Source organism: Malaclemys terrapin, chromosome 16 (genome assembly GCF_027887155.1).
Source record: "Malaclemys terrapin pileata isolate rMalTer1 chromosome 16, rMalTer1.hap1, whole genome shotgun sequence".
NCBI classification, from domain to species: Eukaryota; Metazoa; Chordata; order Testudines; family Emydidae; genus Malaclemys; species Malaclemys terrapin.
Genome location: NC_071520.1, coordinates 12,789,876 through 12,815,050, shown reverse-complemented (window position 1 = coordinate 12,815,050; position 25,175 = coordinate 12,789,876). Strand labels below are relative to the sequence as shown.

Sequence of the window (25,175 nt, the reverse complement as noted above, 5' to 3'; positions counted from 1 at the left end):
AAGTTTGCAAATGAATTGTTCATTGGCCTTGTCATCACTGGGGTGCAACAAGTCAGTGGGGTTGGGGCTCTCTCTGGGTATGTCTACACCGCCCATGGAAGTGAACATCTGACCCTGGGTAGACCAGCTCGAGCTAGCATGCTAAAAACAGTGGTGTGGATATTGCAGCTTGGGCTTCAGCTCAGGTTCTCAAGTGCACCTGACCCCTGGGTCTGAGCTAGGGTGGCTAGTCAGAGTCTTGGCCAGCGCCATGACATCCCCTATTTTTAGTGTGTTAGCTCAAGACGAGCTAGTGGAAGTCTGTCTACCGCAGCCTGGAGGCACAGCTGGGGTAGGGGGTCCAATGAGGTTCAGTGGGATTGAGGGGTAGGGTCTCTCTGGGGATAGACATTCTCAGTGAGATTCAGTGGGGCTTGGAGGTCTTTCTGGAAAGTGCTTTGAGTCCCTGGGGCCAGAGCCTGTGCTTGGGTTCTGCCCTTTCCAGGATTGCAGATGATAACCTCCTGTTCCTACTTCTCTGTGCCCCAGTCTCCCCTGCTGGCAAGCCTGTCCCTAAAAGATGCTGTTTTTCTCGCACGCTTCCCACAGACAGCCGGAATGACCTGCTTCCAGTTACAAAAAAGCAACTGTAAACTAAAGTCATAGTCCCCTGCTAATGGGAAGGATACACAAAAAATTGCCAATGTTATCACAAGATCACTGGAAATAAGTCAACAAGATGCAAAATATGACTGCAGATTAAGGAGATTCTTCACCTATACTTATGGGTTTAGAACTGAATGCGAGTTCAACCTGGTAAACCACTAAAAATTATGTTGACAGCAAATCAAAATGATTCTTTTAACCTCTTATGACTACAGGTCAGATGGTAGCAGCTGTGAAACTAAGCAATGACAGTCTCATTTTAAACTCTCCAGACACACCAATTCACTTTACTGAAATATTGATTGGAGGGAACTATAAAACAACGCCAACTGACAAACCTTTCATATTTGCAAAGTCAGAAACTATGGTTATGCTATCTGCATCTTTCAACAGAGAAAAATCACAACTCAGATTCCAGATGCATTCTCATTGCAAAATGTAAGATGCAAGGATCTATTTTTAGTTTGTCCCTTTCTCTGAACGTAGTGTAATATTTTTAGCAGCAAATCCTCAGCCATCCAGCTGTTTATTCAATCATATTATTATGACCCAATAAGGTAGCCAGTCCCCAAATTCTCTTGTCCTCCCCATGATCTATTGCATGCCTTTCCTTCACTCCCTCCCTACTGCTAACAGCACTGCAAAATGAGGCAGCAGCTTCTTCAACAGCTCACTTGGTGATTTAGAGGAAAAGTCAAGAGATGGCACTTACAGAACTGTCAGCAACGAATCAGTCATCCTCACCAAGATCCTGTATTGGGTCACAGAGAGACTTAAGGCCACAGCAACCCCCTGAAAGACTCCACATGGGACACAAGCACTCTGCCAGTTGAGAATGAATCCTCTCTTACCTAAAAAGATGCATTTAGATCAGGGGAGGGCAAACTACGGCCCATGGGATTGCCAGCCCTGTGGCGCAGCCGGGATAAGGCAGGCTCCCTGCCTGCCCTGGCCCCCCGCCGCTCCTGGAAGCAGCCAGCATCATGTCCCTGCGGCACTTGGGGGTGAGGTGGGGCAGAGGGCTCTGTGCGCTGCCCTCGCCTGCAGATACTGCTCCCCACAGCTCCCATTGGCCGGGAACAGGGAACCATGGCCAATGGGAGCTTAAGAGGTGGTACCCACAGGCAAGGGTAGCACGCCGCAGAGCCGCCTGCCCCACCCCACCCCCTTCTTAGGAGCCACTGTCGAACAAGCTGGCCACTTCTGGGAGCGGCGCGGGGCCTGGGCAGGTAGGGAGCCTGCCTTAGCCCCGCTGCACGCCACTGCTACCATGGAGCCACTTGAGGTAAGTGGCGCCAGGCCGGAGCCCAAACTCCTCCTGCCCCCCGCACCCCAACCCCCTGCCCTGAACCCCCTAGCCCACTGCCACACCCCTCCTGCCCCACAACCCCGTCCTGGGCCCCAACCCTCTGCCCCAACCCTCCATTCATGGCCCTGCATACAATTTCCCCACCCAGATGTGGCCCTCAGGCCAAAACGCTTGCCCAGTCCTGATTTAGATAGTGACTTAACTCTTTTTTGCAGAGTGGATGGCAACAGGATTTAATGAGAAAAGTGAGGGACACAGACATTCTTGAAATTCAAGATGTAACAAAAAATACAAAACACAAATCCAGGTACCAGTCTCTCTATTTCAAGCTGGATTTAGAAATAATCTGCTCTATTATCAATATGCAATACTCTTCCCACTACAAAAAGCCATCACCATATCAGATATGTCCCAAGTAAGACCTCTCAACATACAACAGCACACAATTCTCTATTTTGTCAGAAACAGATTTTATTTAAACAGAACCCTAACTGCTGCACCAGTAGTAAATTAAATCCTTAAAAAAAAAAAAAAAAAAAAAAAAAAAAAAAAAGGTAAGTAAGTTAAGTCCAAAATTATCTTCGCTTCTGGAAAATGTTGCCACGGCCCATTCCACGACCTCTTCCTCTTGCAGCCACTGAAGGAAAAAAAATAGATCATGTGGATCTGACATAACTGCATGTTTATAAGAATCTACATACGTTGTATCAAAGGTATTTTTGTGGTGCCAATCACTATAGTATCTAGCCTCCTGTGCTGAGTTAGCAGCGTGGAAACTAGGTTACCCTGTACGGTTCAGAAGGTGATGTACTTCTCTAATTCCCAGAGTGCTCTGTGATGGGGAGCAGAAGCTAATGTTTACATGCGTCTAGTCATGAAACAGATGAAACTAATATTGGATTGACAGTAAAACAAAATGAAAATTTTGTATTCATTCCATTTAGCGGCACAAACCTGCAGCCCAGGAGATCTGTATTAAAAAGTCAGTGCCATGCCAGAGACATTTTTTAATAACATTTTACCTGCGCCATTATTACATACCATGCTGGAACAGATTTCAAAGTGCTCTACAAACATCGTAATTCCTATGAGCAAAAACCTTTTCAAAGTAATCTATATAAGCATAAACAGACCCAAAATATTTGCTCTTAATCATTATGCATCAAGCCACATAATTTAGGCCTAGCAAAGATAAAGGAAGTCTGACTTTTCTGGCTTTTAAGTTCAAATCCTTGTGTATTTAAGTGCCGTTTTTATATTTAAATTAATGCTTCAGTGATAACTGAAGTAGATTTGACTAACCCAATGCCCAGAAAAAGATCACTGCATATAAGATCCAAGTGATTCAAATAGCTGCTTCAGAATCTGCACACATATACATGGGGAGCACTAAGATCTGGATATTTATGTGGGAGGGTTGAGTAGAGATTTTACCAGGCTAAGCGTCTAGTTATTTCTGAACGAATATTACTATTTTTAAATTTTCTAAAGCACTAGACATTTGAAGTTTTACAATAAAATCAAGGTAAGAAAAAAAAAAAAGGAAAACAAAATGCAAACTTCACAATTATTTAACTCTCCCCTCTGCCTGCCAAATAAACTCCTCTTACTCCTTGTGATGTTCATATTTAAGTGATGTAATAAACCAAACTCTTTGTACTGCAGAACTCCTGATGATGACACCCGCTTCAGTTTCCTAACAAATTGACAGGAAATGTAATGACCAAACACAGAGGTACCCACCTTGGGCTTTGAGAATAGCTGCTTTGCCTCGTCCGGCCCCAGAACCCTGGTTTTTATTCTTCATGCTCTTTAACATAGGAGCATTTTTCAACATATCTGGTAAAATGAGGAACCGTATCTTGCTACCCCTAATGTACACCTGCTCCAGCTGTGCCACTCGCCCATCTCTGTATGTCACTGTGATGTTGGACATCTGGAAGACATGAAACTGATCAATGCCTATAAGGGCCTCTTAAATAGTGAAGTGTTCCAGTTTGTTTTGGCTACTGAATTCTGATTCAAGGAAGTCTTCTTTCTAATACAGAAAGCTGTCTGGCCAAATAATAGCATGAACATATGTGTTAAACAGAATAGCTTTCCAGGACTGTTTTGAAACTGATTTCTGAGAGAAGTTTTCATCTGTTTTGTGCTAACATGGACTGGTATTTTTCAGAAGCTGCAGCAAGTTGACTAATGTAAATGGAATCCCAGTTAAGAGAATACATTGAAACAGCAGAGCAAGATCACTAAGAATCTTTCAAAGACATCATAGCCTTACATAAGTTTTGCCTTTTAATTGTGTGCACAGTGTTTGTTAGAGTAATCTAGCCAGCAAAAATGAGATTCAACATTCAAGATCAGATCAGCATATAAGTACAGAGCAGATTTAAATTAGAGTGGCGTGCGTGCGCGTGTAACATGATTGAGTGGGGGGGGGGGAGGGGAAAGAGAGAATGAAGAGAATAAGCTATGGAGCGTGGTACACAAAGAACAATAATACCAAGGACTATTTAATCAGTACTCAGAAGGCCTGTTAACTCTGGCACCCTTTGTCAATTGCAGTTCCTTATGAGAGTCAATGGAGTTTAAACTATTTGAATTTTACTAATCCTGTGGATTTCGTAGGCTATTTTGATCACTCCCAGAGTTGTATTTCTACATTAACCCAAAATAAGCTTTGGGAACTCACTGACAAGGGGAAATACCTTCCCTTCTATAGTATCACATATATTATATTAGTTTATTCTAACAAAAGTAATTTCTCATGAGATGAGAGTGATTTGAACATGTAGCCCTAGTCTTCAAAATCAATTAGAATTACACCGTATTCAAGTACCTGGCTTTGTGTGTGCTTTAAAAAAAAATATTTAAGAAAAAGCTTTTCAAAACACTGATTTGGAGAAAACATATCCTGAGCTAATGAGTCAAAAGAGTCGAAGCTAGCTGTTGAAATAACAAATGGTTTTAGCAGAAATGCCATTATCTCAAACTAGTCACAGAACAGAGCTCTGAAAAATGCATAAGAATTTCTGATAGGAACAGGCGCTCCTGCCTATAAACCAAAAAGTTTAAGCTGTCCCCTTCTCTAGAATGTCACAAGTGAGACTGTCATTTTGGCAAAGCTATGAAGCAGGATAACTCATCTTTCTTTATCTCTGAGTAGAAATGTTAATATTTAAGTAAAGCCGACAATCAGCCAAAGATTGACCTTTCCAAAAATACACCATTCGCACCCCCTTTTCCCAGACATACCTGGCAGTTCATGTTGTCCTCGGCCTCAATGAGTTTGCCACGGTAGACTTCTCCTGTATTGGTCTCACATGTCACGATGTGGCCCTCTGCCTCATGCAGCACTTTAATTGGCACTCCGATGGACATCTTTGCAGCAGTACAGTTCTAAACCTAGACCAAAAAGAGGAATAGCATAGTAAGTTTCTTTGCCCATAAACTCTGCCTACATAATACAGATTTTTTCTTAGAAGCCTTTAACAAACTTTTCTAGTCCAGAAAATAAAGAACTACTTACTCCGTTTTTTTTTATTTTTCTACAAATTCAGTGCCCTTAAAAAGTGTCAACTTGATAAACAGGGCTTCTGTCACCATGGCTATTCCCAGAACAAGTAATCATAGTAATCAGGATTAAGGCTTCTGTGCACATTGAATTGCTATGTAAATAACAGATAGTTTTATTTTAAAGACCATGTTGGTCTCAAAATCGTCTCAAAATCTTGGTAGCAGGGAAAGAAATGGGGAACTCAGAGAGTCATGGAGGATGGGGAAGAAAAACTTTTCAAATTTTCTACATTTTCAGAAGAATTACTGAGGAATCTGATGGGTTAGTCAAGAAAGAGTGAGACTCTTTTATAATCATTTTAGAAGAGGTAAGTAGACATAACTAACTTTGGGATGGCCCACACCGGCGAAATGAAACTAGCGTAAGAATACCAAAGCAGAGGAATCAGCAGTGCCAAAACGCTTGCTTGCTACTAGCAAAAGAAAATACAACTTTCCTTTCAATGAAAGATGTTGACTCTCACACAGTGTATTCACAGAATCTCATTTCTTGATGGAACTACATAAAGAGCATTCCATATTACATTGCTGTATTTCTGAGCATCATATTAAAAACATACAACATGCAGGATATTCCCCAAGATATAGACGTTATTGTGTCTTACAAGCTTGTGATGGAGGCCTCTATACCATGTAGGGGATTTTCTCAAGCTTTGGGAACACTGTTTAGTATACACATTTTCTGTTAAAGTGACACAGAAGCAATGTGACTTAAAGTGACATTTCTGATACAAGAGTTATTTCCTTTCAGAAATGCCTGAGGCTGAGAATATACTTGGCCTCCACTAGAAGAATTACCTTACCATACAGGAAAGAGTTGTTATAGCCGTGTTGGTCCCAGGACATTAGAGAGAAAAAGTGGGTGAAGTAATATCTTTATTAACGGAAGAGCTCTGTCTCCAGAACCCTAGCTCGAACCCTTGTCTCCTTCACTAACAGAAGTTGGTATAACAAAAGATATTACCGCTTTTGAATTGGAAAGAAATGGCTAAGCAGCCTATTAAAAGGATATGTCAAGACCATTGATGTGCATTATGGCCTGATCCTGCAAATCCTTACTTATGCATTCACGGCCTTCAAGGAAACTATTTATGGGAGTTAAAAAAAAATCATTAAGTAATTCTTACTAAACATCTAGAGCAGTGGCTCTCAAACTTTTACTAGTGACTCCTTTCACATAGCAAGTCTCTGAGTGCGAACCCCCCCTTATAAATTAAAAACACTTTTTTAGATATTTAACACCATTATAAATGCTAGAGGCAAAGCGGGGTTTGGGGTGGAGGTTGACAGCTCACGACCCCCCCATGTAATAACCTCATGACCCCGAGGGGTTCCAACCCCTAGTTTAAGAACCTCTGAGCTAGAGGATATGTTTTGAATTATGTAAAAAACCCACTCGTGTCTAATTTAATAGATGAAGGACTCGCCTGGCAGCTACACTTCACTGTTTTAGTCTCGTCTCACCCCATCCCTTCCCCATTGTAACTAGGACTGTTGTGATGGAAGAGGAAGAAAGATGGTGGGAAACTCGTGTGTGGGTATGTGGTGTGTGTGGGGGGGGTGAAGGGGGATGTTTCTATGCTCCGTTGAAGGAGTTTTAAAAAACTTTAACCCTTTTTTGTTTTATTAAAAGTCAAGGAGGGCCTCTGAAGAGGGACAGGTTAGTCAGACGTACAAAACCGTCCAGCGCTGTGCTCAGCGATACCCTGCCCGTCTCCTGGGCCGGAAACGCAAAGCAGCCAACCGGACCAGCGCTCACGGAGACCCCGACACGCGCACGGAGCGGTATCAAAACACACCCGCGCCCGGAGCAGCTAACACCAGACGATCTGCAACGCTCACGGCCCCCGCGTTACTTGATCGCACAATACCGGCCCTGAAACGTCACTGTCCCGGGGGGAGGCGGGCAGCGCCGGCGGGAGCCCGGGCCCGCGGGTCGCTAGGGGGAGGGGAGCGCGCTGAGGAGACGAGACCCCCCCCCCAGAGCCTCCAGCCCAGCTCCCCGCACCCAGGGCGGCCTGAGTCCACCCACCCGCCGGCGAGGGGCCGCGCTCCCGCCCGCCACTTACGCTCCGCGAGGCACGTCGCTGCTCAGCGTGGGCTCAGCTTTAGCGCTCGAATGGCCTCCACCGGTATCCCAGCGTGCACCGCACACCGGATCCGGAAAAGCCTCGCTGCCCAGAGAGCGAGCGCCTCTCGCCTTTCCACTCTATGGTTCGTGCGTCCGACGGGCCTCAGGAGCGGGCGTCCCGCGGGGATACCCCAGCCCGGAACAAGGGTTCCGCCTGCTTCCCCGGCCCACGAGGCGGGGAGCGACACGACAGTGCCGCATGGCTCCGCCGCTGCGAGTTTGAACACACACGGCCCCGGGGCAGCAGTGACAAGCCATCCCCGCCCCCCACCAGGGCATGTGACCGGGGTGCAGATACCCCCATAACGCCTGCCCTGCGGGGACTGCCTCGCCGACACCCCCGCCCCGGGGAGCGCGCTGCTGACAGCTGTCGGGGAGGCGGGAATAGTCCCCAAGGAGCCTTGCCCTGGGGGCGGGCATAGCGGTGCCGTCCTGAGCGCGGCCAGCGCCCCTCTCTCCGCCTTCCCCCGGTCCCCTCTGTGCGGGGCTGGGCCCGGAGCCGCAGCGCTCCCCGCCCGCCGCATCAGCAGCTGCCGCCGCCGCCGGGCCCCGCCCCGCCCCGCCTCTGCCAGGCAGCAGCGCCGGGGCCGGCAGGAGCAGCGCCGCTCCGAGACATGAGGGGGGCCCGGCCCCGCCAAGCCCCGCAGCCCGGTCCGGGCCCGGCGGCCGCCCACTGAGCGGCCTGGCCGCCTCTTCGCCGTCATGAAAAGCCCCAAGGAGGCCGCGGACTCGGAGCCGTCCTCAGGTCAGTGTGTCCCCGGGCGCGGCCGGGACGGGTTTCGGGACCCAGCACAGGAGCCGCCTCCGAGTGACGCCCCCGAGGCACCCTCGCCAGCCCCTGCCCGGGCAGCCAGCCCGCCCCGATGCCCCGGATCCCTGCCCGGGGGGGATCGGAGCCGCCTTACCCCACCCTCCCTTCGCGGCGCCCTGCCCGGGGGGGATCCGAGGACCCCCCCCCCTTCCTTCGCGGCGCCCTGCCCGGGGGAGCCGAGCCGCCTCGGACTACCACCCCCAGGGATCTGAGCTGCCTCTCATCTGATCCCCCTTCCGTTCCACAGCAGAAGGCTCGTTGCCATTGCCAGGTTGTGTTTGTCACAGCTCTCCTGCTTTGGGCACCCTCTATTGCCTGGGTGTCATGAGAACATGGTGCCTGCTGCTACTCCTTAGTGCCCACTTCAGACCCTTTCTGCATAACACACTAACCCCCAATTGGCCACTTCATTTCAAGCGACTGCCTCCAACATGCGTTACCCCTTCTGCTTGACAATCTGTCCCAAAGTGTATTTGGCTCCACGTCTCTGCTTCCTTCCCCAGACCTGAGGAAAGATCTCTGCGTAGCTTGAAAGCTTGTACCTTCCACCAACAGAGGTTGGTCCAATAAAAGATGCCTACCTTGACTCTCTCATGAGAAATTTGAGGCATTCACAGGCCCTGGCTGGTCTGCAGCCCTTGTCGGCAATAGTCCTCTACACACCCGCTGTTGTGCACACTCTGATCACTAATACAGCAGGTGAAGATTCAGACCTAAAGCAGTATTTTAAAGGCCTGAGGAAATCCAGAAAAAATTACCAGTCCCTATAAGAGATATTACCCCAGGGATATTAAGGCTCTGATTCTGCACAGACGCATGGATGGGATTTTGAAATCAGATGCTGCCGGTGAATGTAACTGCATGATTGGTGTTGGGGGCTAAATTAAACTGCTAAGATGGGGTCTATGTCTGCTTCCCTGAGCACCATTCTGCAGTGTCTTCTATAACCAATACCTTGTGCTGAAGCTTTTCATGTTGAACTGGGTTCAGTGCGAGGATTTGGGTATAATTTAAATACCAGATTGTTATTTTCCAACAGAACATTCTGGGCTTTTGAGTGTATAGTGAAAAGAAAGGAGTCCTAAGACTGAATTTTTATCACTCTGGACAGACGATGGAACTAGGGCACTCAGTTTGGGAAGATACCACTGTTCCAGGAAGATACGGTGTCTTCGCAAGTTACCGGCAGGTCCTTCAAGGATCTGTCTTCCCTGCACTTCCAGGTCTATCAGATCAGGGATACTGATTGTACCAACCTGCCTAAGATTCATGTGGAGGAGAAGGGTAGTGCCGTCCCCTAGGGATTTGGAATTAGTGGCTGCTTTTTGTAAACCTGTCACACTGAGTACTGTATTTACCAAACTGGCGAGGATCATGCAGTTCAGTTTATTGCTGGAACATACTTTCTCACTTCATTTATTCCAGGACTGTTGGCAATCGTCCTCCTCTAGGGAGCTTGAAAAGTAATATGAAGTTGTTGCAGCAAAGGGTGTGTAAGGCAAGGCAGGATGGCTGGCAACTCAATAAATTAAAGGAAATTAATTGACACATTAGGCTTCAGTTATTACTATTTGAGATTATGATGTAGAAAATGTGTTCTTTTCTTGGGACCTAATGGGGTACAGTCCTTAGTGGAAAATGAGGTTAGTATAATCCACCAACAGGAATTTATGACAAATGATGTATAATTCCTAATGTGAGAAGGCTTTGGAGATTAGCATTTCCTTTAGTATAATGAGTTACTACATTGATCTATACTGGCCAGACATAGACTAACTAAAGAGACTTGATGTCCTCCTCAGCAGGTACACTAGTTTTCAAAGCCACACGGGAAAGGCTAGAAAGAATGTAATACATAGGAATGTGAGAAATTTTGGAAGGAGGCCACAAAATCCATGGAGGCCTGTTTCTGCTAAAAGCATTTTGGGCATATCTTCCCTAGAAAATTACATCAAGTTAGAGCACAACCTTGAAGAGTTGATGGTGACCATGACTAGCCCACATAATGTTGAACACACCTTTTCCCTGTCTTTACACTGACTGCAAAGACACATTGCGTTGTGTTGACATTGCGTTAACACAACTTCTCACAGTCTTGCTGTAGCTCAGTGTAGTGTTCTTGAGGAGACAAGTCCTCCTGTTGATCACAGACTCAATTAGCACTTCCTTGTGGCCTGGTATGTTTTTTTGCTGGATGAACACTCGAGTATTGGCACATCGTTGATGGTCAGACTGCACCGAAGGTTGCAACAGTCACAAAATCTGTTAAAACCCAGACACTCAGTTTTGGACACACCACAATAAAAGATGAAAGTCTGTTGTTCTCCTGGTATCTCTCTTAGGGTGTGATTACCTCTTCATGATCATACAGAGGCCATGACCAGGAATAGGTAGATCTGACCGGAAAAAAGTTAGGGAGGAAGAGGAGGATGAATTTGCTGCAGAATTGGCCATAGCTATAGCAAAGAGGGAGTGTCAGGTTAAAACAGATGGTTCTCTTACTTTTACAATTTGGAAAAAGACCTTTACAAAAAAAAATTATGCCGAGAAGCATAACCTGCTAATGGGACAAAATAAAAAGTGTTTCTCAAGTAACCCAGTACAACACTAACTGTGATAGCAAGAGGACTGCTAATACTAATGTGTGGAAGTATACACATATCTGGGCTAACTCACATATCATGCTCTTCTAATGATGCATTGTCTTTACTACAGCTGACTATGTCCAGTTGCAAGTGCCAGTTATTCAACAGTTGTACCATTGGGACTGTGGGCTAGCCTGCTCCAGGATGGCACTGCAGTAAGTAACTGATTTTGGTTCAGAGGGGTGGGTTTTGAGCATAGGGAGTTGGGAATGTTATCCCCACTGTGGGACCCTTCCTAAGACCAGGATCGAATGTCAAAGGAGAAAAGTTGGGTGGGGCAGCTGTGACTAACCTCACAACTTCATCAGACCATATTTTCCCCAGTGCCCCGCTAAGGATTACTGTTGCCGCACTGGGCATAGCACCACTATTCCAGCAGGAGGAAAAGAAAACACAGATGAAGGATAATTAACCAAGTTTCTTGATATATACAAAATATCTGATTAACTTTAAGAACTTTGTAGATTAGCATGTTTAACCCAATAGAATGTTATCCCTGCAGATTAGCATGTTTTGTGTGATAGAATGTTCTCTCTGTTTCTTATTGGAACTGTTACTTATCACAGCAATTCACTTGAATTCCTTTCTATGTGTCTTCAAATGACCAGCAGGTTTCTTCTGTATTTATAAGAGTTAGTATCTTGCCACTGTCCAGTTGGGCATCCGTTCTGTGGGGTAAATGTTTTCCAGGAATATGAGAGTTTCAAAGCTATTCTCTGTGTTGCCCATTTTCTTTAACCTACTAGCTGTCCTGCTGAACTAGTCTTTCCTTCCACAGAGGAACACGAGCTTAGGTGCAGGAGAGTGAAATACCTATTTAGATGTCCACTTAGTAGATATGAAGCAGAAGATTTTCATTTCTCTCCATCCCTTCTGCCAAGACGTTAGTCCGTGCGCTGGTAATTTCCCATCTTGACTACTGTAACCTCTGCCTCTAGCCTCTCCGTCCCCCCTCACCTCTTTTCCTTTCCACTTCATTCAAAACCTCAGTTGCCAAGATCGATCTTCTTACCCTGCCAATCTGACCTTGTGTCTTTGCCTCTTGAATTCCAATGGCTTCCTTCTTTTTTTCTGCATAGTTTATTTTTTCTCACTTCCAAAGCTCTCCATAACTTTGTCTCTGAATAAATCTCTGCCCTCCCACATCACCTTTCCCCTCACCTCCCGCCTCTCCTCAACTGTTTTTCATTCACACCACCCTCGGTGCCTGAGGCAACCTTCCTTTGAATATTTACCAAGTTCCTTTCCTCCTTTAAAAAACTCCTTCTGAAACATACCTATTCCGTGAATCAATCCAGCTATAGTTGCCATACCCCTTCCTGCTGTTGAATGCGTGCTTTTAGATTGTAAACTCTTCAGGATAGAGCAACATTATTTGTTTAGCACAGCTCACCTCTTGTACAGCGTCCTGTACATCTTTAGAATTGTAAAATAATTAAGACAGCACTAAATTTCCAAAAGGGAAAACAATCACCTGTGATAAATCCAGTGAAATGCTCCCTACCCCATTTCCTTTGCTTTGGAATTTGTGGTTCATTTGTGGGTTATATTTTGGTTGTTTCTCAACCAAACCCTAATGTTTCAGGTTTTCCCTTTTGTGATATTAAGAGGTTTTGGACTGTTAGACACACCTTCTGCTAACGTCTTTGCTTCCCCACTTCCTCTAATACCCTAGGTACCTGAATCGTTTGAATGATGAGGAATTTCAGAAAGCCATCCGGGAACTCCGGTTAACAAAGAGTATCTGGACCATTGACTTGGCCTACCTAATGCGGCACTTTGGTGTTAAGCATAGGTTCTGCACACAGACACTTGGAGTGGACAAGGGCTATAAAAATCAGGTGAGCATCTTCATTCACTGGGAAATATCAGGCACTTTCCATCATGATCCATCAGGGCCATGCTGATGGAGCTGTGTTATTGATGTGGTTAACCACCATTCCTGTAAGCAAGGTTTGCCTATTGTCAAACTGTCTATGAAACAATTCCAAACCCAGGTTAGATGTGGTCCCAGATATTTTCCAGCTTGCGTTTTAAAAAACAGTACGAATTCAGTGTTCATGAAAGGTTCCAGCCTATTTAACAGCCTTGGAGACTGAAGCCCTCTATTTATCTACAGAACAGGTACAGCCGGGGCAGCAGCAGTGCTAGCTTCCACTACACTTCCCCCGCCAACGTGCCTCAACCCTGACCTGGAGGAACCACCTCTAGAGGTGAGAGGGGAATTCAGTCTCCATGTCCATTCAGTCCTTGGCCTCTGTTGATATTGCCAACAAAAAGGGCCAATTCGATCCAGTAGTGGTTATGTTTTTTCTTACGTGGAGTCCTGAAATCTAGGAACAAAATTGATACGACCAGATTCACATAGGCAGCTAAATAGCCATCAGCCGGAGACTGCAATAACTACAGACCTGAACTGAATTTGAACTGATGAACCAGAGGAGAGGTTCTTACCCTGTTTCCGGTGACCTGCGGGAGAATGACACCTTAACCATTATCAATCCCCTAAACCACCCAGGCCCTCTCTAACCGGTTTTTAATTGAAGATTCACTTTACTGGGGTGAATTTCATTCTGATGAATTGTTGATAAATCATTCTTTATCCCTCAGTCGTTCTACAGGAAACACTTTGACACGGAAGAGTACAGAGTGAACCAGCTGTTCGCCCAGGCCAAAGCCAGCAAGGTGCTGGTGGAGAAGTGGTGAGCTTGTCATTTCATCTCCTTTTCCCTTTGGAGACTTCAGGGGCCTGAGTCTCCTTTCACACTTGTGTAACTCCACTGAGTTACTTCTGACTGTGGTGGTGTAAGTCAGACTGAATTCAGGCTCCACCCCCTCTTTATTTCCCCTATCTTTTCACTTCCATTGAGACAGAGGGAGGAAGCAAAATGGTGACTGGGAAGAAGAGCAGAAAAGTGGAGCCCCAAAAGGGGAAAAGCAGCATTTTGGATTTGCTGACGGGAAACTGGCTATTTATTTAGGCTGAAAATTTGGTCTTCCATTAAGCTAAACTAGTGGGGAATGTCTTCTAAATAGCTTTTATTAAATAAAGTTGCCATCAGTGCTGAAGCGAATGTTGCAGTGACACAAAACCCACTGTTCCTAGAGCTGTGCTAACACTGCTCAGCCACTGCTGAGAGAAATAAACCAAAATCAGGCATGCGTGCTTTTGCTCCCTTGGAAACCCTGTAATTTACAAGATTTGCCAAATGAAGGATGACCTCATAGGAGAAGGAACCTCCCTGGAGAGAGACTTAAACATGGGAGAGAGAAAAATCACACACATGGCTTAAAACCTTATTGTTGACAGCAAAATTTGGAAGAGGAGAAAAGACTCTGGGTCATATTCAATCTGACTCTAAATGGGTATAAACTGAAAAGAATTGCAGCCACTTCCACCAGGGCTGCATTTGACTCTGTGTATTGTTTACTGGGGTAGATGAGTAGTAGCAAGAGAAGAAAGAGAAGGTACTATTTGTGCCTGGAAACAATGGCCTTATTGTGCTTTTACATGCTTTTTTAAACCTGCATTTGCCAGACTCTTTAGTGTCCTGTTAATGTACTTAGAGTTTGCATAGCAGCATCTATCCACCTAGTGCTGTGACCTGGGAGGAGGAGGCGGCAGCAAAAATCTAGGCCATATCTAGCACAGAAACAAAGCTTTAGATTTGGCTCACATCAGGGAGGGGGAGGTGGTTGTATATGCGCCTGTGCAGTACTAGGATTGAGAAGGCAATGGGGAAGAGCAGTGCTGGAAGAGATTAAAAAGGACATCAGTTCAGTGAGGCATTGCACACAGCCTGAACGTTTGGATCTGATCCAGGGGATGAGTGCAGATGGTATGGTACACACCATCTGTCTGTGTCTCTGAATGAAGAACTTCAACTCAAATAAATGGGATTGCCAGGTGGGCATGGGTGATTTTCATGCTCGAAATTGGGTACAATCAAATATTAGAACAATAATCCTGGCAAGAATAGAGAGCCAAACAATGCAACTTTATAATTGGGAAACTATTCTTACCTGACAAAGGTATCTTAGGATGCAGAGACCAAGATGACTGGGGATCTTGTGCCATCCAATCCCTCAGTTGAGGAAGACTTGGTGCTTTAGAGACCAGCTGCATTTGGGCTTCCGGGTGGGTGGGATGGGATTGGATTCTACAGCATCCCTAACCGCCCCATAAATAAACTAATTTCCCTAGTGTTGAATGGTTGTCAAATACTTCTGACAAAAATGCTGCTCCTCCAGGGCATCTGGGACATCTTGAGATTCCATTCATTTTAATACATGTTCTATAGAACTTCAGCCAGAACGGCTCTGCTCTTCACTGGCAGTGAGGGTATAATAGACTTGAATGGAACAACTACTGTCTGCGGCTGCAGTAGAGCCCTCAACAACAAAGATATGTAAAATAATCATAGCAATCACATAACAGAGATGGACATCATCCACACTCACATCGTTGGGAGAGCCCAATCCAGTGAATACAGATCTCTCTCCTGGGCTTCTTTGTGAATGTCTGAATTTTCTTCTGCAGCACAGTGACTGTCCAGGACATTCAGGAGCACCTGTCCCAAGGTCACGTAGCCATTGTCCTGGTGAATGCAGTCTTGTTGCTGTGTGAACTTTGCTCAAGTCCCGTCAAATATTGCTGTTTCCTCCCTATTGGCCAGAAGTGCTTCTGCAGGAATCCTGACTACCAGGGTCATTTCATTGTGTTGTGTGGCTACAACAAAGCCTCAGGGAGTGTCTACTACAACAACCCTGCCTATGCTGACCGTGAGTAGCTGAACTTTGTTTCATTCTGTGTGGATTCTCCATCTCCTCATTACTAACGTGCATAATGCAAAACCAGCTGGAGTTTCCCTGATACCAGGCGGCACCAGCTGATTGGCCCATGATTGTTCTTACAGAATTCAATTATTTCATTCTTTTCTGGGCTGCGATTCAGATGAAGCATTGGAAATATATTCTGACAGGATTGCAGAAGCCTTATGATTATTAAGAGGGACACAGTTTAGGAGTGCTAAACTATACACGTTCAGTATCTTGAAGAAAGAACAACATGGTGTGTAATTACACAGAGCCCACTTCTGCAGTGGTTATGCACATAAGCATTGCTCTTGACATCAATGGGACTACTCAAGCGAGTAAGGGCTGCAAGATCAAGCCCATGAGATCTAGTTCTGTTTACCCAAAGGCAGGCTAAGAGCTGTTCATGAGCAAATTCTTCCCCTGGCTCAGCATGACTAACATTCTGCTCCTGTCCCACAGGAACATGCAGCACCAGCATCAGTAACTTTGAGGAAGCCAGGACGAGTTACGGCACAGATGAGGATATCCTGTTTATCTACACGGACAGCTGACATCCAAGCTTGCTGCTTTGTCATTTCCGGCGCAGTCTGCCCAGCACCTGCATGGCAGCTGGCTGCTTGTCTCAGGACTCTTACTGCAGAGACTTAGCTCCTGATTTGCAGTGGGATCTTAAACAAGGGATGCTTTATAGACATTCAGACATTTATATTGCAGTGTTGTCTTCATCTTTTTATTCCCAATGATGAAATATCTGATGTTGCAATATCTAACACACACACACGCACATTTTAATTTTAACGTTGCACATTTGAGAGCAGTTTCAAAATGCAATCCCCTCAGAGTCCGACTCTTACAGTTGGCTGTGAGCTTGTTTCTGAATTAAAGACTTGAAATAAAACACACCAAGTACACGACTTTAGTCTACACGTGGGAATTTGTGCACAGGTTCAGCTACATGAAGCAAGAAAAGAAAGAGGAAATACACGTTGGTTTGCCTTCAAAACTGCCAGAGCTGATCTTCACTCTAGATTTAGTTATTTAATGGTCAGAAGGGTGTAGATAGGATAAATGATTAACCTGGCCCATGATTATTTTTTTTCAAGGAAGAAAATGACTTGTCAGCTGTTGACATACTGTGGCAGATTCTATCAGCATTGCCTGCACAATGGGAATGAAATACCACTTACAAAGCAAGCTTCTTGTGTAAACCCAGCTTGACTGCTCTCACCACCTGTACCTGGGAATTGAGTTTGCAGTTTGATCTTATTGTCAGTGGAGGACCAGTCTTCCTGCTAAGGGCTATAGGCTACTCCTTCCAAGTAGTAAGCACCTACTGTCATTTTGCCTACCGAGTTATCTTGCATGAGTTAAAACGTTTCTAGGAATGGTTTGACCAAAGTTCTGTGTTGCCCCAAAAGGCTGACTGGTGACATTTTATTTGGGCCTAAGAAATTTTAAGTCTGTGTGCAAAGGGTTGGAAACATCTTTCCCCCCCACACACACACACTCTCTCTCTCTGCAGTATCCAGGGATCAAGTCTAGGTACAGTTTTTAAACTGTTGATTAAGTAAATGCATTAAGTAGTCACCCAAGCACTGAGGGTTTATGCCTTGTGTGCAGAGGGTTATTTTAAATGTCTGGCAGGAGAGAGAACAGATTTTGCGCGAAGCCTGTATTGTAATTTGAGGTTCAGCATTTGTTGTTGAGATTTATTGAGGGATTTCCCAGGAACAGATACTGCCAGGAGCCTGGCTCAGAACTCTGCTTCAAATTGAGAAGGCAGGGAGAACAAACTTCTCTTGGCTGAAGTCCAAAGATGTTATAGCAGGAGCCCAGACTTTCTACCTCTTCTCACTCTACAGCTGTGTTCTGGAATAAGCAGCAGGGTCCTCACTGCAGTCTGATGCTTTAAGCTAAACTGTAAGATTGCAGCAGGCTGTGTGCAGCCCCTTTAACATATTATCTGGGATCACCTGCCTGGCAGAGAAGCACTGAAATGTAGGAAATAATTCAGCTTTGACCTTACACTTCCTACAAATTTTGACTCCCAGTCTCATCGTGTCTTGAAATTTAGCTTTATGACTTTAACTACAATAGAAATGTGCTTGGTTTTATACTTAGCCTTTTCAGCTGAGGATTCAGATAATGTACAATTGACTTAAAGTCACGCTGGCAAATCCTTTGGGCCCAAAATCTGGTCTACTCTAAAATTATAACTGGTTTGAACTCACCTCCAAATTCCAAAATGATTTTAAAAACAAAAGAAAAAACGTTGCTATGGATGTAAGCACTATAACATGATATGTTTTGTACCTAGACAACCAGCTGAGGAGACGCATCTTAAACCCATTGCCTAAAGCTGTAATCCCTGATGGTGCAGGTAGTAAATAAAAAGCACCCTTTCTGGTGAAAACAGAGTACAGGGAGTCAATGTTTAGCAACACGCTAAAGGATAAAAGTTGTAAGGAAAAACATTTTCTAATCTAGGTGGCTTGCAAACACTGGAGAGTATCCAAAAAGTACTTGATGGGGTATGTTCAATATAATCTAGAGTGCTCCTGTCTTCAGTGCCTGAGATACAGCGGCAGGTGAGTAGAAATGCTGTTCCTTTGCAAAATCTGAAAAACGAGTTTGATGGAAATGTGTTTTCAATCAGAACTCATTTACAGCAGGTGTGGCTGGAATGCACTTGGGCACCTGCTGCATGTGAAGATGACTGGGAATTAGGGTACAAGTTAGTGGCAGACAGAACAGAAGCATCAGAAGTTCCATTACAATCACTGCAGAGGGCCTGTGGCCAAAACCAGTAACAGGTTTTGCCTTATAATGCCTACAAAACTGGCTAAGCTACCAGCTGGCCACTGACGTAGAGAATTGTATGTCCAAGTCCATTTGTGTGTAATGCTTCACTGTGAAGGATTTGTAGATGTTACTAACAACACATCTGTAAACTAACTATTCAGTATCTTTTGTTAATCTGTGCTTTTTCCCCCCCATCCCATAACTCCTCCAATATAATTTAAGCACCATGGAATTTATTTTCTGAAAGGGGTGTGTTTAGCCCAATGAAAATCGTTCTTACAGCGGGGTTAAGAGTAATGATATGTTGCCATTCAGCTTTGGTTCTGGTGTTCAGATCCTGGTCTTGAACCAACTTGGGAGCAGACATTAGACTGCATGTATTCAACTCAAAGGCAAAATGGAATCTTGTCTCATTGTAAGAATACCTCATGTAAATGATGGAAGCAGCTATATGGGTGTAATCATTTTTACTGCTGTTGGGTTAATCAGTATTTGGGTGGCTGGATTTTAAATAGTTAAATGGAATTTAAAGATTAAATTACAGCTGATTAAATGACAAAGAAGAAAACAGGAGCCCCTCACTGCCACAGGATCTCCTACAGGCAGGGAAAACAAGTGAAGACTGCCCTGGAAGATGAGCCTAGAGAGAAGAGGTGAAGGCCATATTTGAGTAGAGCTGAAATTGAGTAGGCATGAGTCAAACTTTAGGGTAAGAAAGCAGTTAATTGGGCAAAAATAAAGAATGTCTTATCTTTTTTCTGTTAGAAATTTGCTTATCAAAAAGCTCACCCTGAAAATGTTTGTGTAATATCTTGTTTTATTCATATCGTCCACAGCAAAGAAAGGGATATTTTACATGCAGAGAAATTTTATACATAAATATATTTTGTCTGTAATTGAGCCATTCTCAATAAAGGTTTTAAGTGAACCCCATAGCACAGTGTAGCAGCTGTATTTGTCAACCAGTTTATTATGCAAAAATGTGTCAAGATCTTTAAAAGAAGTATGTATTAAACTAGAAATGATACAATTAGCTGAAACTGCCATTTTTAAACTCTTAAGAGACAAATATTTACTTCAGCTGTGGGTATGCTGTCATTAGGATTTAGGTTCATATTCCTTTCACTTTTCCCAGACACATCACTACATCAGACTATACTGGGCAAACAAAAAGGGAAGCAAAACTGGTTATATTCCAAGCTCAAAGCATTCCATGTACCATTGCTATCCACACACTACAGTTGTCTTAGGCATCACACAACCAGTGAGTATCCTAGCTGAGTGCAACTCTTTGGTTGAGATCTTCAGCTCTGCACTGGTGCAATCTACACCAATTTCTTCTAATTCCATCTCACAATGCCATGCTGGGCTTTTGGAGGTTCCTTAAAAGCCTCTGTGCCTCTAGCACCATTACTGGGTACTACAGGAGTACCCAAAGGCATTTGTTGAACTATGGTGGTACGGTATGGGGTTGGTATATGTGCTAAACTGCTGCAAGGTCAAACTATGTGATAAACCATAACATGTTATCATCCTTGCAATAGTTTCCTTTGTTAGTGTTTACATACTTTTAATGGGATCATTACACAGAAGCCTTATCTGCACCAATGATTCCCAACTAATAGGTCACGTCCTGTTTGGGGGCCACTATCCGGTTCTAGGTGGACTGTATTAAATGCTTTATAATACAAAACAATAGAAGGAAAGCAATGAAATCCCAGACTCTACAGTTAATTTGTATAAAAAATAAATATGGCCAAATCTCAACCTGGAGGTGGTGGTATAGAGAGAGATAACAGAAGATAGGCAGAAATACCCCCCTGCAGAGAGAGAACCAGTCCTGCTGCTTACAAGCATTTCAGGCAGTTTGTTTTGCCACAGAGCTGGGGTTCCCTGCTTTCTTGTGCTGCTTGGATTAAGTGCTTACTGTGGGTGTGACACGGGGAGAGACAGGAAAAAGTAAAAGTGAGCAGACAGATCCAATGCATGTTATGAACAAAGCTTAAAAATACTACATTTCTTTCTCACTACTGATCCCCCCCTTTTCCCCACTCACATCACATGGTCTGTTCCTGCATGTGATATGAATGAATTCCACTATCATTCGTTATACTCATGGATTATGCAATGGTTGTATTTCCAGTGGAACAGTCACTGGACTGAAGGTTGGAAGCTACTCACCTATACTACAGAAAAAACTTCCTAGGCAGCCTTCTTACTTTTTTTTGTTCATGTAATTTGGGGCCCTGCTTAGAAGCTTTAGTTTCCTGTATTTAAAAACTGGCTACAGGAACGTAAGACGACAAAATCCTGAAGTGCTATGAAAGTCTGCAATAGTAATACATTCCATTACAAAGTACTGAACACTGTTAGAGTTCTTTTTGGCTTGGCAGTAATTTAAAAAGATGTCTCGCTACAAAGCTGTCTGTCCTTCACGGCCAAACTAATCAATGCTCTAGAAAGCAACATTCATAATAGCTTCATGGAGTTTAGATTAAAGCCCTAATAGAATGTGTAGCATTTAATCCTGCTTGACTGAGATTTTTTAAATTGTAGAGCATTAAGATGGTTAAGATACAAATTGGATATTAAGAGCTAGATTCTGAACTAAAATTTATTAGTATAAAAGAGAATAATGCCTTTGATTTCAATGGAGTTACTCTGGTATTACAGACAAGTTTGGTTTTAGCACTGGAAAAGGTCTACAAAAGTACCCAGTGCTACCCCTTGCTGTTGTAGGATTACTTTCTCACACTCTGTTTACTGATCACTTGTCATAAGTGTCCCAAACAAGGGAACTTCCACCAATTCTCTTAAGAAAATTCTACCACTAAATTTTTTTATTGGGAATTCTACAAACAAATCTTTTTCTTATTTTTATTCCATCCTTTATACTTTTAGACCCTTGGCTCACTTTAAATAAATTACTTATCCTTGAAAAACCTTTGAATAGCCCCCAGGCTCCTTTTATCTTTACTAAGTCAAGCCAAACCATACACATTTCATTTTAAATCTTTTTTTACAGGACAGAGGCCAAGACTTTTAAAATATGGTTGCCAAAAATTAGGCTCCTAAATCCTTATTTGGGCACCGACATAAGATCCTAACTTCAACCACTCTGTTTTTTGCCAGACCTTTTCCTTCCGTATTTTCCCCTGTAAAACTAATACATAGGACATGCAGTTCATTTTTTTAAACCACCAATTTAGATACACCAATTCTCTTGAGGCAATGGTGCCCAACCTTATTATACTAGAAGACCACATAAACCTAAGCACACTCTTGTGTGGGCCAAACAGATTCTACATATCTTAAGATTTCAGCCGACAGCAGGAGTCCCGCCACCTGGGGCTGATAGTCTGAGCCCCGCTGCAGCCTTATGAATGCTCTGGTGGGCTGTGTAGGATTATGGGCCATATGTTGGGTACCCTGGCTCTAAGGAGTCAGATGGTGGAACAGCAATGCTAAGGTCATTACCTCCCCAGCAAGATAAATAACCTAAGAGGTACAACGTCCACAAGCTGAAATACGTAGTGTGGCAGCATCCATATAGTAAGATTCTAGGAATGGCACTCTGAAGCCTAAAATGTCTGTTGAGTCAGTGTGAAGCAATGGAAACAGGTCCAAGCATGGCTTGAAAGTTCTGTTTACAATATCACCAGGTTCCATCATCACTGAGTTTCATGGCCTACTACCATCCAATTTTTAAGTTCTCAGCCATTTTGACCTTACGTATTACACCTGGGTGGTGTACAGCTATAGTAAGGCATGCATCTCTATGCTATGCCGAGGGTTCTAGACCATTGTGATATCAGAGGTAACACAACCACCTTACTCTACAGCTAATTTGCATGCAATAATTTCATTGGTTGTACTAGGGAAACTGCACAGATGCTGGATTACCTGGCCCAATTGCCACAGCCACAAAAATCAACATAAATCTCCTAGCACAACATAACCCACACAAATAGACACAACCAGCACACACCACTAACCCCAAACACCACTCTGAAGCTTAGAATCATAGATTCATAAATTCTAGGACTGGAGGGGACCTCGGAAGGTCATCTAGTCCAACCCCCTACTCAAAGCAGGACCAATCCCCAGACAGATTTTTACCCCAGTTCCCTAAATGGCCCCCTCAAGGATTGAACTCACAACCCTGGGTTTAGCTGGCCAATGCTCAAACCACTGAGCTATCCCTCCCCCCGTCTGCAGCAATATGAAGCAATGGAAACAGCTACAAGAATAGCGGATGGTAGTTTTTGTTTAGAGCCATTTTGGGCTTTTTCATAAACATGACTTAACAAATTACACCTGTGTGACAGCACGGGCGTTCAGCCACTTGTAACAATGTAAAGTTATCACGTGAAGTGAGGGGAAATACAGTCAGTTCCTTATCTAGCGCTTCCTTTTGGGAAGTACCAAGAGTCAATGCTTGTATTCCTGATACTCTTCTGATAGGACTGATTTGGCATACAAAGAAGAGGAGACAGGTGTCAGAAAGTCTCAGACAAAGCTTTTAAGTGTTGACATTTTTATCCCACTGAAACAAAGCATGTAGGGAAAGTGCACTAGCATTTCCTCAGGGCCAGATTGGTTTTGTATATGCTATATCACCTTTTCACCAACACTCATACAGTATAATGCACATTTCAGAATTTAAGCTAAATCTGACCAGGTGAGTTCCTCACCCAGCCCGCTATCATTTGCTCATCGCTTTGCAGTAAGTGCTTTATAAAAATGTATAGTAAGTTTTGACTGGCAGTGACTGCACCTGCACTTGCCAAGTTTCAGTTGCAGTACCAACTGTAAGATAATCGAAGATGGAGACTTTTGCAGACTAACATACATAGATCACTTTTGTTTTGTAAAGGAGGAGATGCTATCACCTTGGTGTAAGAGCTCTCCTACCAGAGGACACCGTCACAGCTACTCTTTAATAATATTGGGTGCAAAGTTAAGCTGGACAGCCTTCATGAGTTCCTCTGCATACATCTTGTATCTACCAGTCATCTGGAAAAGAAAAGCAGAGCTGTAGCCTATTTCAATAACTTCCCATTAGCTGCTCCTTCTCCTCCCCACTGCCAGGGAGGATTACAGATGATCAGTTGAAGGAATTTCAATAGAAAATATTGATTTACATCACTTTTAAAAAAAGAAACATTAACTACCAAGAAATGGAAGGTCTTAATTCCATCAATCTTCAAAAATTACCAATGCTCTGGCACAAGCAGGCTCTTGCAAAAGCTAAGCTCTCATTTAAAAACACATTACAAATGGAGTTCTATGGTGCAAAGTGACTATGTAAAATTGGCACCGTCTTGCTCAGCACATGTACTCCGTGTGTGTGTTTTCAGAGTCACATTTGCTGACAAGTGACAAAAATAAATTCTTACAGCTTTTTTTAACCTGTGTTACCTTTGCAGGGCTAACATAGGTGAGTGTGAGAGCTGAGTCTCTTTGCTGTGCACTGATAGAATTATGTACTGAATTCCAGTTACACCAATGTACATCCAATGAAGGTAGTGGAACTACACAAGTGAGAAGTCTTCACATGATGCTCCCAGTAACACCTGAAAACCCCACTGCTTTCAATGGGTTTGCACAGGTGTCACTGTAGCATTTGGTCTGCAGAACCTGTATCTATGTAGAAACTTATACAGCTCCCATTGTGGTAGCATGATCATCTGGTGATGATGCACAGTAAGGGAAGAACCCATCTTGATTTTCAGATCCCAGGCAGACTTTTCAGGGATGATAGAAAGAACAGAGAGAGAGAGAGAGAGAGAGTGTGTGTGTGTGTGTAAAATAGCCATATAAAACATGAATTCCATGCTGCTCTTTTTACAGTCACTTTTCACACTAAGTTTATAGCCATTATACTTGTGAAGAAAGCTTTCTAAATGTGACTTGATACTGCTGTCTTCCTGAGTGTGCAAGCAGCCTGAAACATTAGCTTTGAGGGGAGTGAACTTGCTCCTCTCACAGCAATAGAGTGAATTCTGAAATGTAATGAGGACAATGGTTAATTATTTCACTGCTGATCATTTTAGAAGAAACATACAGTTAATGTCCTTATCCATTGCTTCTGGATGCAGTGGCAGATCCTGGAGCAAGTTATGGGGATATGTGGTTGCTGTCAAGGGTTGTCTGGGTGGGGAGCAAGAAGGTCATGCCCATCACCCCCAAATGTCAAGTCACCTCTGGCTGTTCATAAGTAGAAAGGGGATATTGTATTTCCATCAAATGACAAAAATGTAAACTGCTTCCTACTCTTTTCTGGTTGTCAAAAGCCCCAGTTGTCCTCTACTCAGCTTCCAAAACTTCCAGCAATGCTGGTTTGCACTGTCAATACAAAACTGCAGCACACTGGAAACAGAAGACGTGGGGGCAGATAAAATAAACAACCAAATATAAAAACAGCACAAGGGATAT

The 25,175-nt window shown here is 43.9% G+C and overlaps 3 protein-coding genes across 3 annotated transcripts in view; 1 reads left to right on the top strand and 2 right to left on the bottom strand.

Annotated features, from left to right (window-relative positions):
* Positions 1-2,256: 2,256 nt before the first annotated feature.
* Positions 2,257-7,698, bottom strand: SNRPD3 (small nuclear ribonucleoprotein D3 polypeptide). Its single transcript, XM_054006134.1, has 4 exons — positions 7,600-7,698; positions 5,210-5,359; positions 3,698-3,890; positions 2,257-2,591 (listed from the first exon to the last, which is right to left on the bottom strand). Exons 2-4 carry the CDS (start codon positions 5,333-5,335, stop codon positions 2,530-2,532), a joined length of 381 nt encoding a protein of 126 aa, XP_053862109.1. The 5' UTR covers positions 5,336-5,359; positions 7,600-7,698; the 3' UTR covers positions 2,257-2,529.
* A 551-nt stretch (positions 7,699-8,249) lies between these two features.
* Positions 8,250-19,670, top strand: GUCD1 (guanylyl cyclase domain containing 1). The gene is made up of 6 exons (XM_054006133.1): positions 8,250-8,406; positions 11,188-11,272; positions 12,793-12,958; positions 13,728-13,819; positions 15,658-15,899; positions 16,395-19,670. The coding sequence occupies exons 1-6, from the start codon at positions 8,364-8,366 to the stop codon at positions 16,484-16,486; spliced, it is 720 nt and encodes a 239-aa protein (XP_053862108.1). The 5' UTR covers positions 8,250-8,363; the 3' UTR covers positions 16,487-19,670.
* The window catches only part of UPB1 (beta-ureidopropionase 1), a 50,197-nt gene continuing 44,556 nt past the window's right edge, over positions 19,535-25,175 (bottom strand). Inside the window, exon 11 of the mRNA XM_054006132.1 lies at positions 19,535-23,753. Coding sequence (XP_053862107.1) covers positions 23,670-23,753 — 84 coding nt within the window. The 3' untranslated portion in view covers positions 19,535-23,669. The remainder of the gene's footprint in view (positions 23,754-25,175) is intronic.

Coding starts and splice junctions, on each gene's coding strand:
- SNRPD3 (XM_054006134.1), bottom strand. CDS start 5,335: ATGTCCATCGGAGTGCCAATTAAAGTGCTGCATGAGGCAGAGGGCCAC. Junction 3,891..5,209: donor AGGACAACATGAACTGCCAG/GTATGTCTGGGA, acceptor CATGTCTTCCAG/ATGTCCAACATCACAGTGAC. Junction 2,592..3,697: donor AGCTATTCTCAAAGCCCAAG/GTGGGTACCTCT, acceptor TTTTTCCTTCAG/TGGCTGCAAGAGGAAGAGGT.
- GUCD1 (XM_054006133.1), top strand. CDS start 8,364: ATGAAAAGCCCCAAGGAGGCCGCGGACTCGGAGCCGTCCTCAG. Junction 8,407..11,187: donor GGACTCGGAGCCGTCCTCAG/GTCAGTGTGTCC, acceptor TCTTTACTACAG/CTGACTATGTCCAGTTGCAA. Junction 11,273..12,792: donor TGCTCCAGGATGGCACTGCA/GTAAGTAACTGA, acceptor CTAATACCCTAG/GTACCTGAATCGTTTGAATG.